We start from the raw sequence: 15,509 nt of genomic DNA, 5'->3' as shown, positions 1-15,509 counted from the left end.
AGGGGTGCACAATGGAAATCGCCGTGGAAACTTATCTAGCAATGTCTACAAACGTTGAACACACACCCACCCAAAGACCCAGTAATTCTACTTGTAGGTATACACTCAACATCTGTTCACTGGGTATGTTTACCAAAGGTACATATGAGAACAATGATAGAAGTTCTACTCATAATTGCCCCAAACCAGAAACGGACCAACATCCATCAACAGTGGAATCAATAAAGAAATTGTCAGATATTCATACAATGGAATACCATACAGCAATGACAATGAGCATCAAGGATGAATCTCATGAACATAATGTTCAGCAAAAGAAGCTGGACACATAAGAGCACACACTGTAGAATTCATTTATATGCTATTCAAGTGCAGGGAAATCAATCCCTATTAGTAGAGATAAGAGTAATGGCCTCCCTTTGGGAGGGCAGAGACTAGTGGGAGCACGAGGCAGAGGGGTCACGTTCACCTCCTTGATCCAGTGCTGGTTACACGGTAGGGTCACTTTCTAAAGATCCCCTGACTGAAGGTTTGTTGACTTGACCCCTGAACAATACATTTACTAACAAACACATTTCTGCCTGCTTCCTGTACTTGTTCTCCTAACAGAGGGGCTTGATCAGGTCTAGGGGCTGAACTGGAGGGAAGAGACACCCCTTCATCCATTCCACTCTTTCCTTGCAGCCATCTCTCCTTTCCTGGGACTCCAGCCCAGCCAAGGCCCCCTGCCCATGAGTACAAAATGGAGTGGTGATTAGAGGAGGGGTCTAACTCTTCTCACCACTCTGGGCCCCAGTTATATGGTGTCGATGGGGTTTGGGCATGTGCCAATGCCCCTGCATCTATCTACCATTTTGTGACACCTTGAGCTTCTTAAAGGGAAGCTCCCCCTAACCTAGTCCATGTGGATTGGGGGGAGGGGTTGACCAGCCTACTCAGGGATGTGCAATGTGACCCAGGCCAAAGCCAGTCAGCATAGTCCCACTCAGTGGTCATGATGATTGGTTCACATGATCCCATCCTGCCCAGTTTTGAGAGTCAAGTCCAGTACTTATATTTCACTGCTGGGGAGGGAAGGTGTCCTTCTATGGCTGGACTCTGATGCTGTGAGGAGTGCCTGAGGCTGCTGGTAGCCAACTTGTCTCCTCTTGGAACCTGAGAATGAAGCCAATATGCAGGTGAGCAGGGCAAAGAGGTGGACAGAGACAGGTGCTGGTGACACTGCTTGAGCCCTGATCAAACCGCATCTGAAGCCAGAATTATCTACGGACTTTTTAGGTCCATGAGTCAATGAAATTCCCCTTTGTTTAAGTCAGTTTCACTTGGACTTCCTTTCATGTGCAACCAAAAGAAGCAAGAATTAAGAGTGTCTCAGTTCTAGCCAAGAAATTGTTTCCTGATGTTATCTAACTAAATCAGTGCTGACAAGCTATGTCTGGTCCATGCTTTGTATTTTCAGACTGTGGAATATTAAGCTTCATGAAGCCATGACTATTCCTGTGGGCTTATCTTTCTCATACATTTGGGTGACCTTATTATCAGCCCCTCATTAAATTCTGCCCAAGGGCACACAGGGAAATATCCCCTTGAACAGATTCTTAGTTAAGAAGGAAAAAAAAAAAAAAAAAAACACTCCATAGCAGGGGCTTGTTAGGCTCCCATTTGTTGAGAGCTCACTACTGGGAACAGCACACCATTAGGTCTTGATGTGTATTATTTAGTTCCTACCACATCCCTCACTAGCATTCGCATTTTACAGATGAGAAAACTGAGGCTTGGAGAGTTCAAGCCAGTTGCTTAAGGTCACACGGTGGTAGAGCAAGAATTTAAACTCATGTCTGTCTGGCTCCAAAGCCCGTACTCTTAAAAAGCATTCGAAACTAGCTCTTGAAGTCTTACTCAGATTCACAGATCCATGAGCACTTTCCGGTTTATAGTCCATAGTTCTCAAATGCACTGAGCTCACTCCCAGGGACTATTCCTGTCATTGGCAGGTAATATGCCTGCTGGCATCAACCACTGTGGACTCTAGGTTTTCCTGGAGGTGGGCCTGAATATTCTGGAATCTGAAAGCTGATGTCTGCCTTTCAAGGACATTCTGGGAAAATTGCCTACTTGCATGGGCTTTCCTTTGTTGTGTGTAGATAATTAGCTTTCACAGGGATAAGGGCAGGATTTTGGGGTTTCCAGGCTGAGGCTATGATCCCAGAGACCTTTGGAGCTACCTGCATCTCACCTTTGAGAGCACCCTGGAAGTGGTGCCTGGGCCTTACTTTGTAAGCTTCTCTGTGCCAGCCTCCCCTCCATCCTTCTGTTCCCATCCCAGCAGCCTCCCTTTGACTTTCAAACCAAAATCTTTCTGCCTTGGACTTCAGCTCTTCCAGCTCCTTCTGCCTAAGTGTCCCTTCCCCCACATCTTCCCACATCTTCAGGTCTCAGCTCAATGTCATCTCTGCTCAGAGGCCTTCCCTGACCCCGCTCCATACCCTGCCCAGTGACTGTATCACATTACTTTGTTCATAGTTTGCACTTGTAACCTTGTTACTTACAAACTTCTTACAAGTATACATTTGTTACACTGTTACACTTATTACAGCCTGTCACTTTTATTATTTGTTGACTTGTTTACTGTCTGTCTTCCTACTAGGATGTATTCCCCATGAAAGCAGGACTTTGATTTGTTCACTGCGGTACCCCCAGAACAATGCCAGGCATACAGTAGATATCCATTAACTACTGTTGAGTGACAGTGACTGGTACCATGTCTGTCCTATAGTTGGCGCTCAACAGTATGGTCTGACAGAAGAGAGGGAGGGACAGACAGATAAGACTTCACACTGAAGCATTGTTTGCCTATTCATGGAGGCATTAAGCAAAAGTGCCTTAGTTACCTAGCACTGCTAGAACAGAAACACCACAAGTAGGTGGCTTTAAAAGCAGAAATTTATTTTCTCACACTTTAGGAGGCTAGAAGTCTGAATTCAGGGTGTCCGCTCTAGGGGATGGCTTTCTCTCTCTGCTGGCTCTAGAAGGAGGTCCTTGTTTTTTTGAGCTTCTGCTCCTAAGTGACCTTCATGTGCCTTGGCCTCTCTCTTCCCCCATCTCTGCTACTCTCCTATCTCGGAAGAGATCGACTCAAACCAAAACCCAAGCCAAACCTGTTGCTGTGGAGTGGGTTCTGATTCAAGATACGCCCTTATTCCGCCTTATTAACATAACAAACATAACCTAATCCTCATTGACATAGTAAGCGCAACCCATTCACAAAGGAGATTGTAACCACAGGCAGAGGCTAGGATTTACAACACATTATTTTTTGGGGGGGACACAATTCAATCCACAACAAAAGGAATGAGAAAAGAGCTGGGAAGAAAAGTTTGAACCTAGTCTAGCTTTGGATTTAGCCCCCCCCCCCAAAAAAGGCTATAGAAACTCTCCCGCTACTGATCACACACGAAGTTCTTATATGTTCACTTTGAAACTACAGCAAAACCTGGGAAAGCTGGAGCCTGCGTGAGGCGGAAACATGTCAAAGAAGGAAAACTCAAATATTTTCCACTGATAGAGAGTGATAGAAAAGTGGTAAGACTGTGCCCAACAAGGGTGAGAAACTTGTGAGATCCAGAAAAACAAGACAGTCCTGTTGAGTTCTGGCTCTCACAGGTTTCACTGTATAAGGGAATTGTGAAATGCCACCAGCAGATAAAGCCCCTTCTGATCACCTTGATGATGAAAGCTACCTAGGACACCTGATACCCAAACCTGTGCCTCTCCCTGACCCGTTCCCTCCCCTGCCTACCTGCATGCCGCTGCCTCACTGAACGTGCCTCTGCTGGCCCCGACCATGCTCGGCCACATTCTTGGAGTCACCATCTGCAAAAAGAGTATGCCTCTGTCAGAGCAGGTGTGTCCACCCTGCTCCAGTGCCTGCCATGGCTCTCTAGTGACTCTCAAATGAAGCCCAAATACCTTGGCCTGGCCTGTCCCCTGGCACTCTACCTCCCTTCTCCCTGAAATGAGACAACCCACTCGCAGCCTCTTCCCTCTGCTCACCAAAGCCCCATGGCCTGCAGGGATGGCCAGCTACTTCCAGCCTCAGGGTTTTCACACATGCTGTCCCCTCTGCTCACTCTTACTTATTCTTAAGTCTGACATTCAAGTCCCCTCCTTAGGAAGCCTTCCTTGACACAGTATCCTCCCCACAGGAGGTCCTGTATGTGACCTCAGTAACCCTCATCACTGTTATCATTATTGGCGTTTGCATTCTCTGCTTAATATTAGCTACAAGAACTGGGCCTATCATGTCACAGCTGTAGCCTCGATCTCTAGCACAGAATGAAGAGTAATGCTTGTAGATGTGTGCTGCGAATTCTTGTAAAGACATGCTGGATGAATGGATGGATGGATGGATGGATGGACGGATGGAAGGAAGGAGGAAGAAAGAAAAGGTGGATGACTGGATGATCGGATAGACGACTGGATGGAAAGAAGGAAGGAAGGACAGGTGAGTGGATGGATAGATGGATGCGTGATTGAATAGATGACTGAGTGGATCGATGGAAGGAGGAAGGATAGTGTCACCCATATTTTCCAATTTCCTGACTCAGATCAGGAGGGACTTAAGCATGTCCAGCCCCAGGTTCTGAGGTTCAGCATGAGGCCATGTTTACTGTGAGCCCCTCTCTGGCTCCCATCATCAAACAACAGGGCGTCTTTTTCACTTCCCTGTCCTGGTCTCCATTTCATCCCCTAAGTCTCAGCCCAAGCTGCTGCCTCAGTCCCAGTCTTGGTCACCTGTCTAGATATCCAGTCCGTTCCCAGGTCTGGAGTCAGGTCTTGCTCCCCTCAGAGCCCTCCCTGTCTGCAATCTGGATGGCCCTTGCCCATGTTAGATGCCACTGAGAGGAATGCTCAGGGTAGAGGACAGATTTTCACAATAGAAGCATCTTGGGCACCTACCTCCTCACCCCAAAGTGCCATCTGATGGCATGAGAGCAACTGGGGAGAACATGACCATTCTGCTTTATAGCAGCTTCAGCCTGCAGCATTCTCACAGGCTTTTTAACAGGTTTTTATTTTCCTCTTCACCGAAGACATGCTCACTGCCCTTTCTAGCGCCCTCTGCAAAGAAAGAACGATTCCTTCCTTTACCTGGATATTCTCTGTGAAATTTATGTCGTAGGAATCTTCCATCTGGAAAATAAATGAGAGAATTTCTTAAAGCTGTAAAACTCCCTTTGAGGGTGTTTATAAGGCTAAAACTATATTCATAACAATGCTAAGAAGCTACATGTGTTTTTTCCTTTCACTTTTATGTGTGTAGAGTGGGATATTCCAGAAGCTTCATGACCTGTGACACCTCAGCTGACTGAAAGCAAAAGAAGATATGAGAACCCAGCTGTCATTTACTTTTTAAAGAGAGTTGTGCAAATGTGAGACAATGCCAATCTTCTCACTACTTCTTTTGGTTTCAGAAAATACAGTTATCTTTAATAAAATGTTATTGCTAGTTTAATATGTAATAATATATAATGATTGCTATTTTTAAATGAATTAATACATAAATACACCCTCTCTTCATTTGACAACATGGTTAGGTTCTCAAGACCAGGCTGTTACGCAAAATTGGTGTTATGGGAAAATGAGGGATAACCACATCAGATCACAAAATGGAGGATGACTACATCGTGAATAACTGCCAGATTACATCGTTACATAACTACCAAACCACTGAACATCATGGCCCATGCAAGTTGACACATAAACTTAACCATCAAAGCCAGTATTACTCTTGCTTCACGTGTTGGCATTTGTTAACTGCCAGATGTATGTCGTTAATGCTCAAAATAGTTGGATAGTAGATTTTTTTACTATTGTCATACATGTGAAATGTCAGATAATGAGATAGTCTCAGCTTTAATTTCCCATACATTAAATGTCCATAGTTATAACCCACATAAAGAAAAGCTCTTTGGGCTTCTCAACAATTTTTAAGAGTGTAAAGAAATCGTGAGACCAAAAAGTTTGGGAACTGCTGCCTTAACAGGTGAATAGGAAGCAAAATTTCAACACGTTGTTCAGCAAACGTCATCACAAAATTCTTGATAAGGATATGTTGGGTGCATGGAAGAATGGATGAATGGAAGGATAAATGGATGGGTGGTTGAATGATTGAATGGATGGTTGGATGATTGGGTGGATGGATGGATAGGTGATTGGATGGAGGAATGGATGAATGAAAGAGACTGGATGGATGGATGGCTGGATAGATAGATTGGTGGATCAAAGTTTGCATGGGGAATGAAGGGTACTTTCTTGAGTCCATTCGAAAAGAAAGTAACAGAACTACTACAAGTGAGAAAGTAACTATTGAGTATGAATCTTTATTCCACCGCTTCACTAATCATCTGTGAGTCTTATAGTTTTCTCCACAGAAAATGGGCATAAAATTAGTACCTCTTAAAGTTACTGTGAGGATTAAAAGAAATAATTTCCTTTAAAGCATCTATATGTAGGTGGAACCATATGAAATCACTATTTTTGTATGTAAAAAGTGGTAAATTGTTGGCAATTTCATGTCTCAAACATCATATGAATTTCCACCACGTAATTCCCACTATTGCTTGTCATTAACCCTCACCTCTTTCCCCAGTCCCCACCCTATTATAGCAGTAAAGCATTGGTGGGAAGGTGGAAACACCTGACAACACGCAGTGTGTCTCATCCGCAATCCACCCCTGCTTCTCGTTCTCGTTCTCAGTGCAGCAGCTTCGTCTTCTCTGCTTCGTCGTTCATCAATCATATTTATGCAATAGCTGGACATTTTGTTTTTCTTCTGTTTTGTGGCCACACTAAAAATCATCAGGGTGTTTTAGGGCCAGCACTGACATTTATTTTACAAGGTGCCAAAACCCAACAGAGCTGATCCACACCCTCGGGGTGACTGCCTGTCAGCTACGGCAGCAACAATATTTTCCAAAGGCAAACGCTAGAGCTATTGAGTGGGTCTTGGAAATATTTCTGCCCCCTCCTTCCAACTCCTGGGCTTGGATTCTGCCTCATAATGCCACAGGACGGAGACAGAGTTGCCTGTGGAAACTGGGCATCCTCCTTGACCTCCAAACCAAAAAACCACACAGTTGCCATCAAGTCAGTTCTGACTCATAGTGACCTTATAGCAGAGTAGAACTGCCCCATAGGGTTCCCAAGACTGTAATCTTTATGGAAGTAGACTGCCAAATCTTTCTCCTGCAGAGAGGCTGGTGGGTTTAAACCATCAATTTTTCAGTTTGCAGCCGAGCGCTTAACCCCTGTGCCACCAGGGCTCCTTCTTCCTTGGCCAAATCTCATTTATTCACCAAACCTTTCATTTGCACACAGTGAGTTTCCTCCTGCTTATGGTTGCCTGAGTCCCACTTTTATTTTTCCAGTGAAGCCTCCTAGAAAAGCCACTTTGTCAGAGGTAGGACAGTCTCCCAGATCTCGGCCCTGGCACTCAGCTTCCGAGTGACCTGAAACTCACTTGGAAAATGCACTGATTCCTCCTGACCCTACTCTCTGAAAAGTAAGACTGTCTGTGCGTGTCCGTGTTCGTTTTCCTGTTGTGAAAGATGTGAACCCCTCACGTGTCTGGTCGACTTTCAAACATGAGTGACCATAGGCACTCTTCAGAGGCAGACTCTCAGGGGAGACTTGCAAATTAGTGTGGGCATGAGATCTGCAACTTATTTTCAGATGATTCAGAAAAAGAAATATGCGCGAGAGAGAATGAGAGAGCAAATGTGACAAGATTTTAACAACTGATGAGCATGGTGAAGGGTCCAAGGTACTATTCTTGCACTTTTTCTGTGAGTTTGAAATTACTTCAAGTAATAAGCCTTAAATAAAAGGCTTCATCCTTGGTAACAGGGACTTGGGATGTGAGTGCTCCAACCCTCCCCTGAGACTGTTGATCCAAGCAATTTGGTAGCATTCAACAAGTTTCCCAACTCTTGTATAATTACCAGCAATTATTGCTAAGTGACAGCCCTCTGCGGACAAGGCCAGAGGGAATTTCCCTTACATTTCCATTGGGAAGGTTGGAATCACTGCAGTGGAAGGGAGAGATCACACACACACACGCACACGCACGCACGCACACGCAGATACACGCGCACGCGCGCACACACACACACACAGGCTTTGGAGCAGGTAGATGGCTCAGAATTCCACCTCTGCCCCTTCTTAGCTGTGTGTGTCTGGACAAGTTCTGGATCCCAAGTCCACCCTCCACCATAAGACAGACGTGACGGAGGGGCACATTCACTGAGACCCTGAGAAAATATAGGTATTCTCTCATTCAAAGTACCCCGAAAGTAATTACCATCATCTCCTCTATTTTACACATGAAGACACTAAGCCTACCTGTCCAAGGCCACCCAGGAGGAAGCTACAGGATTTTAGTCTGTTTTGGTGGTTCTGAGCCTGTATGCTGAAGCATACCCCACCCCGCCTCCTGGGTGTCATTCTCCTCTGGCAGGCTAGCAGCGAAGCTTAAAGAGACCATTTACAAGGTGCTCAACTAATGGTAGTCATCAGTAGTGTCAAACTCCAACTCATGGTGACCCCCTGTGAGTTACCATAGAAGTGTGCTCCTTAGGGTTGTCAGTGGCTGATTTTTCAGAAGTAGATCACCAAACCTTTCCTCTGAGGCACCTCTGGGTGGACTCGAAACTCCAGTCTTTCTGTTAGCAGTTGAGTGCATTAACTGTTTGTGCCACCCAGAAATTCCTAAATAGATACATTTAAAAACAACAACAACTACAACCAAACTCGTGGCTGTGGAGTCGATTCCAACTCATAGTGACCCTATAGGACAGAGTAGAGCTGCCTCATAGGGTTTCGAAGGAGTGACTGGTGGATTTGAACTGTCAACCTTTCGGTTAGCAGCTGTAGCTCTTAACCATTGTGCCCCTGGAACTCCAAATAGATATATAGATAAATATAAAATATCCAGTGTTTCCTGAGTACCTACTACTGCCTGGCTCTGCTCTGAGGGCTTACATGTATGATCTCAATTCTCAAAACAGCATGAAGGAAGCCATTGTACAGATGAGGAAACTGAGGCTCAGAGATATGAAGCCATTGAGCCCAAGGTCACCCAGCTAGGAAGTGGCAGAGCTGGGAGCTGAAGCCAGTCTGTTGACTTCAGGGCCTGTGTCACACCCAGGCCTGGGAAGGAAAGGGCAGAGGGTTTGGGGAAGGCTCCAGGCAGTGGGTTGACTGGAAGAACTCTGGTCAGACTGAGGGTGCCGGTGGGTGTTCTTAGGGCAAGTGTCCCAGACAGGGGGTCAGGGGAGAGTGGGGGCTGGGCAGGGATACCTACACTCACCTGTCTGCCGACGCTGCTTGACACACTGCCCGCGGTTGGGGATGCCCTCGGCCATGTCACCTGGGCTCAAGATGTGGCACTCGTAGCCCGTGGGACACAGCAGTGGCTCAGCTCCATCCTCGGTGGTGCTGCATGCCTCTGCTGCAGAGGGGACACATGCCAGGGTCACAGGGCCTGCTGGGGCAGTAAGGTATACCCGCCCAGGGGGATGCCACCCAGCTGCACGCCAGATCCTAGGCTGGGCCTCGGGTCTCACTCACAGGGGTTCACACGCACGCACATACACGTCTGAAGCTGGATGCTTCCAAACATGCCCTCCCATGCACACTGACACACACAGAATCACACACGCACTCCTGGCACACTCATGCAGACAGCCATACACATACACATATATTCACCCCACACACAAATCCTGACACACACATATACAGTCACACAGTCAGACATGTACACATATTTACCCCATACACATATATGTACATACATGCATTCACAGTGACACACACACACACACACATGTTCACACTCAAATTCCAACACTCGCAGATAATATACTCATGCAGTCACACACATACACACATGTTCACCAGCACACACAAATCTTGACACACACACATACAGCCACACACAAATACCCATGTTCACACATACAGCCACACACACACACATGTTCAAATCCTCCCACACTCACATATGTTCACATATGCATACACACAGCCTCACACAAATCCTCAGACACAAAGCTGCAGAAATACATATATACTCTCACACATACACACTCGTATGTGCAGTCATACACCTATACACGTACACAGATGGACAAATCCTCAGACCACAGCCACAGGAAAGCCACACAGTTGCAGGACATGTGCACACCCTAGTGGACACAGTCATGCACACAGATTTGTGCACAGTCACAAGCACGGCTGCACACACACAGACACACTCACACCTCTGGAACTCTCTGGGCCCCGGGTCTGCATGCTATTCCTTTCAGAAACTGCTTCCCACCCCACCCAGAAGAAGGCCTCATCACTAGAAAGTAGTGAACCCCTACATGTGATTTTAGGGATTCTGAAAACCAACGTCACCCCTTCTCTCCTGCAAGGAGGCCCCATTCTTAGGGAAACTCCAAATCCCTTTGTACTGGGGACTCTGAGAACCTGGCCCGGCCCCCAACCTCAGCCCTTCTGTGTTGGCAGGGGAGGGTCACAGAGGGCAGCGTGCTTGGCTGAGGGGCCAGAGGCGGCCCCCTGGCTCTCAGTTTGCTGAGAGCAGCCCGGGAAGGAGGTCCGGCTCTTACATCAGGTCTGGGCCTTCCCATCCAGGTACCTTGCAAGATCTCCTCGGGACCATCAAGGAGCCAGCCGTTGCCACCAAGCCATCGAGGTTTCGGCTGCACCAGCCAGTCTAAGACTAATACAAGACGTGGTAAATCCAGGCTCCCATTATGCAGCTGAGAAGTGCTCCAGCTTTGGGGATGGGGAGCCTACATTTTGTAACAAAACATGAAGGCTCCTTGTGAGAGAAACCATTATGCTTCCCCAGCATAGCTTACCCCTTCTTCCTTTTAGAAACAAAACCTCTGCGTTTCAGCTGGGCACTGGCCACTAAGCTAGAAACTCTGCTTCCCAGTCTCTCTTGCAGCTACGTGTGGCCATGTGACTAAGTTCTGGCCAACAGGAGGTGAGCAGAACTGATGATGCAACTTCCTGTCTTGCCCTTGAACTGATGGCTGTTTCCTCCCCTCCCTCTCCTGCCGTCTTCCTGTGGCTGGGAGTGACTCTGACCATGAGCACAAGGGCATTTCTCAGACTGTAGAACAACAAGATGGAAGGACCTTGGGTCCCTGGATGACTCTGTGGAGCAGACCCGCTCATGCCACAGGCTGCCTGCCTACCTCTGGACTCTTAACCGAAAGAGAAGTCAGTGTCTAATAGGCTGGACCCTATATTTGTGGGTCTTTTTGTTACAGCAGCATAGCTTGCTAACTAACCAATACATTTTTAATAGGAAGAGTTGCTGAAGCAGTAGCTTTGGACACCTTCAGAAAACCAAAGCAGGGGTTGAAAACTCAAATGCCTCCAGGGGACAGGTAGGTGACATAAATGACTAAAGCAGGCCAGGTAGGGACTGTGGCAAACTAGAGAGAGTTTTCAGTTTGAATGAATTAGCTGCTGTTTAGCCCTGGCCAGCCACTGCCAATGTTCTAACCTGTGGCCCATTGCCATTGAGTTGATTCCGACTCATAATGACCCTATAGGACAGAGTAGAACTGTCCCATAGGGTTTCCAAGGAGCGCCTGGTGGATCTGAACTGCTGACCTTTTGGTTAGCAGCTGTAGCTCTAACCGCCAATGTTCTAAGAACTACGGATAAAAAACAAAAAACCTATAAATCTGGATTTTTAAAATATAAGTCTACTCACTTATAAATGTTGTCAAATAATTTTTTTAAAATTTGGCATTTTGGAGATCAAATAAGACATGTCTGAGATCATATTTGTGATCCCTGCTTGAGTTTGACTGTGAAATACAACAAAAATAAAGAGGTCGGTGTACTATTTGGTAACTTTTAAAGTCATAGATGGGTACTAGTAGGAATGTTCATTAGCTTTTTCTTTAAAAAGATGATTATAAAGATGATCGCTCACCGCATGGACACTGAAACAACAGAGGAGCCAGTTCTGCCTGGTGACAAGCCCTCAGATAATACAGCCTCTTTGGGCAGCGCTTTTTGGTGAGAGGCGGGAGGTGCCTTGCGCCTTCATTACAAAGGTGTCTGAGAATGTGGTCCCGACCTTTCTCCCAAGGCCGAGGAGGAGCGTGGAAGACAGGCAAGAATGACCACACTTTGTTTTCTTTGGGGTGAGGTCACAGCGATGACAAAGGACTCGGTACCTTTAATAATATTCATAATTACAACCCACAACACATTTTGAGCAAGACCTCTTGGCCAAGGACAGGGTGGGTGCTGAGGGCCAGGCTAGCCCCTAAGAAAAGCCAAAAAACCCTGCTGATGTAGAGTCAGTTCCCACTCATAGCGACCCTATAGGACAGAGCAGAACTGCCCCATAAGGTTTCCAAGGAGCAGCTGGTGGATTTGATGTGCTGACCTTTTAGGTTAAGCAGCCAAGCTCTTAATCACTACATCACCAGGGCTCCAGCCCCTAAGAAGCTTCAGAAAAGGCAGAATGGTGGCCCTTCTGGTGGAAGAAACACATACAAGTGCTTCCCTCTGGGTGGCCAGGTCAAAAAGGTGACTCTTCCTCTGGGCTGAGACAGGGCCCCAGAATTGGATAAAGACTGTAGGTGGAACTGCAGCCTCATCTTGGCCTCACCTGGGCAAGTGCTTCTGTGCAGTGCACAAGTACTCCCCCCTTAACCAAAAAAAAAAAAAAAAGTTGCCATCGAGTTGATTCTGACTCATAGCGTCCCTATAGGACAGAGTAGAACTGCCCCCTGGAGTTTCCAGTGAGTGCTCGGTGGATTCGAACTGCTGACCTTTTGGTTAGCACCTCCAGCTCTTAACCACTATGCCACCAGGTTTTCCCTACCCAACTTAGGGGAGCCTTTTTGGTGGGGGCAGGGGATAGCTGCCCCTCCTGCCTCTCTCAGTGTCCCCACAGGCTCCTCTCCCTCCCCGCCCAAACCCTCTTCTCCAAAAGGAATCTGAATTCCTTCCTGCAGAGCGGAATCACTGGGGACTGTTTCTCCCACAGAGATTTGCAATTTGCATCACACACACACACATACACACACAAAAAGTCCTATTGGTTATGTGCTCTGGAAGCAGGGCTGGACATCTGGAAATGTTTGTGTGTGAGCATTTCCAGGCCTGCTGTACAGGTGAGGAGAGGTGAGGAAGTAACCAGCTGGACTCTGCACACCCCCTCCCTGGGGCACACCCCTCTAGACTGCTAAGCCTCCCACCTCCTCTCTGGGGCACACCTCCTCTGGACTGCTAAGCCTCCCCTCCTCTCCGGGGCACACCCGCTCTGGACCACTAAGCCTCCCCTCCCCTCTGGGGCACACCTCCTCTGGACTGCTAAGCCTCCCCTCCCCTCTGGGGCACACCCCCTCTGGACCACTAAACCTCCCCCGCCCCCTCCTTCATCAGTGAGGGAACGAGGGCCCGCAGCCTGTGGGGGGACACTTGAGGCTGGAGCCAGGGCTGCCAGGGAATGTAGCCCTGTATGTTCAAGAAAGCCAGAAATCTGGATTTCGATGAGAAACCTCACCCCCTCCCCTCCCTGGATTGGCTGTTTCCTGGACTATAGACACCTGAGGGCAGGTGGAGTGCAGGTGACATTTTCCCTGGACTGGGTGTTTCCGAGACTGTAGGTATCCGAGGCAGGCGGGGTGCCCGGCACACAGCAGGCAACTCATATACCCAGCTAGGGCGCCGGCTCAGTGAGCTACTACTTGTTCCCACAGGTGAAGCAATGAGGAGGCACGGAGAGGTGAAGTGACCCGCCCAGGTGGTCCAGGTAATCCCAGGCCGGCTCCCTCTGCCTCAGACCCGACGGTGGTACCTACCTGGAGGGGGTGGCACTGCCTCCAGGCAGGCGTAGACGCAGCCGTTGTAGCAGCAGCGCTTGTGGCGCGGGCAGTCGGCGTCGGCCTGGCAGCGCACGGCCTGGCAGGCGCCGGGGGGCAGCAGGCGTGGGGGCGGCGGGCAGCGGTCGGCGCGGGGCTGCCGGGGGCCGGGCCCCAGCGCGCTCAGCTCCTCGGCCTGCGGGGCGGGCGGAGAGACGGGGGCGGTGGTGGCGGCGGCGGCGTTAGAGCCCCTGCGCCGCCCCTCAGAGCTGTGCACCGCGGGCGGGCCCTGCACCTCTCTGAGCCCCCGCCTTCCGGCGGCGTAGAAAAGGGAGAGCCTAGCAGAACCTGCCTAGAGGGCCGCTCTGAGGTTTAAAAGATACCGTTTCCCTTATGATAGCCCCAAACCCAAATGACTCAAAGCCATCAACAGCAAAAAGCATACATGAATCTTGGTATATTTGCGGGAGAACAGTTTGTATGTTGTGCACCTATCTATCTATATATACATACACGCATATATGAACTACATATATAATAAGCAGCCCCGGTGGTGAGGTGGTTAAGTGCTGGGCTGCTAATAAATAGGTTAGCAGTTCTAACCCTCCAGTCCTCTGTGGGAGAAAGATGCGGCAGTCTGCTTCCATAAAGATTACAGCCAGTGGGGGACCATGGTGTTGGGGAACATCTAGCTCAACTGGCATAACATAGTTTATAAAGAAAATGTTCTGCGTTCTGCTTTGGTGAGTAGTATCTGGGGTCTTAAAAGCCTTTGAGCAGCCTTCTAAGATACTCCACTGGTCTCACCCCGTCGGGAGCAAGGAAGGATGAAGAAAACTAAAGACACAAGGGAAAGATTAGTCCAAAGGACTAAGGGACCACAACTATCACAGCCTCAGCCAGAGTCCAATACAACTAGATGGTGCCCGGCTACCACCACGGCTGCTCTGATAGGGTCCTGGACAGAGCTAGAGAGAAATGTAGAACAAAATTCTAACTCACGAAAAAAGACCAGACTTACTGGCCTGACGGAGATTGGAGAAACTCCAAGAATATCGCCCCCGGACACCATTTTAGCTCAGTAATGAAGCCACTCCTGAGGTTCACCCTTCAGCCAAAGATTGGACAGGCCCATAAAACAAAATGAGACTAAAGGGGCACACCAGCCCGGTGGCAAGGACTAGAAGGCAGGAGGGAACAGGAAAGCTGGTAATAGGGAACCCAGGGTTGAGAAGGGAGAGTGCTGACATGTCACAGGGTTGTTAACTAATGTCATAAAACAATATGTGTACTAACTGTTTAATGAACAACTAGTTTGTTCTGTAACCTTCTTCTGCAGTACAATAAAAAAAAAATAATAATAACCTCAAAAAAGAAAAAATTTGAGTGCTCACCTGGCCTGACCACAGGAAGCAAATAAATCAGGCCCTGCCTTCCGTGGGCTTACAAAAAAAACAAAAAGATTACAGCCTAGGAAACCCTATGAGACAGTCCTGCTCTGCCCTATAGGGTAGCTATGAGTTGGAATCAACTCGAGGGCAGTGGATTATATACATAATATATACAAAATGCATGACAATTATGGATACATAGAAATTT

The 15,509-nt window shown here is 47.9% G+C and overlaps 1 protein-coding gene across 5 annotated transcripts in view; it reads right to left on the bottom strand.

Annotated features, from left to right (window-relative positions):
* WFDC1 (WAP four-disulfide core domain 1) overlaps window positions 1-15,509 on the bottom strand; it is a 31,354-nt gene that overhangs the window by 4,987 nt on the left and 10,858 nt on the right. For 2 of the 5 annotated variants that reach the window (XR_007514675.1, XM_049864407.1), the window contains exons 2-6: window positions 13,911-14,106; window positions 10,706-10,789; window positions 9,371-9,511; window positions 5,152-5,193; window positions 3,800-3,873 (exon numbers count right to left, since the gene is read on the bottom strand). Coding sequence is in view for 1 of the 5 variants with exons in the window: in XM_049864407.1 (XP_049720364.1) it covers window positions 3,815-3,873; window positions 5,152-5,193; window positions 9,371-9,511; window positions 10,706-10,789; window positions 13,911-14,106 (522 nt within the window). In the remaining 4 variants the exon portion in view is untranslated. The remainder of the gene's footprint in view (window positions 1-3,799; window positions 3,874-5,151; window positions 5,194-9,370; window positions 9,512-10,705; window positions 10,790-13,910; window positions 14,107-15,509) is intronic. The other 3 variants (XR_007514677.1, XR_007514678.1, XR_007514676.1) reach the window with 3 other exon arrangements.

This window comes from Elephas maximus, chromosome 21 (assembly GCF_024166365.1).
Source record: "Elephas maximus indicus isolate mEleMax1 chromosome 21, mEleMax1 primary haplotype, whole genome shotgun sequence".
NCBI lineage: Eukaryota > Metazoa > Chordata > Mammalia > Proboscidea > Elephantidae > Elephas > Elephas maximus.
Note: the sequence above shows the minus strand (reverse complement) of the source record. Positions and strands in the feature narration are given on the sequence as shown.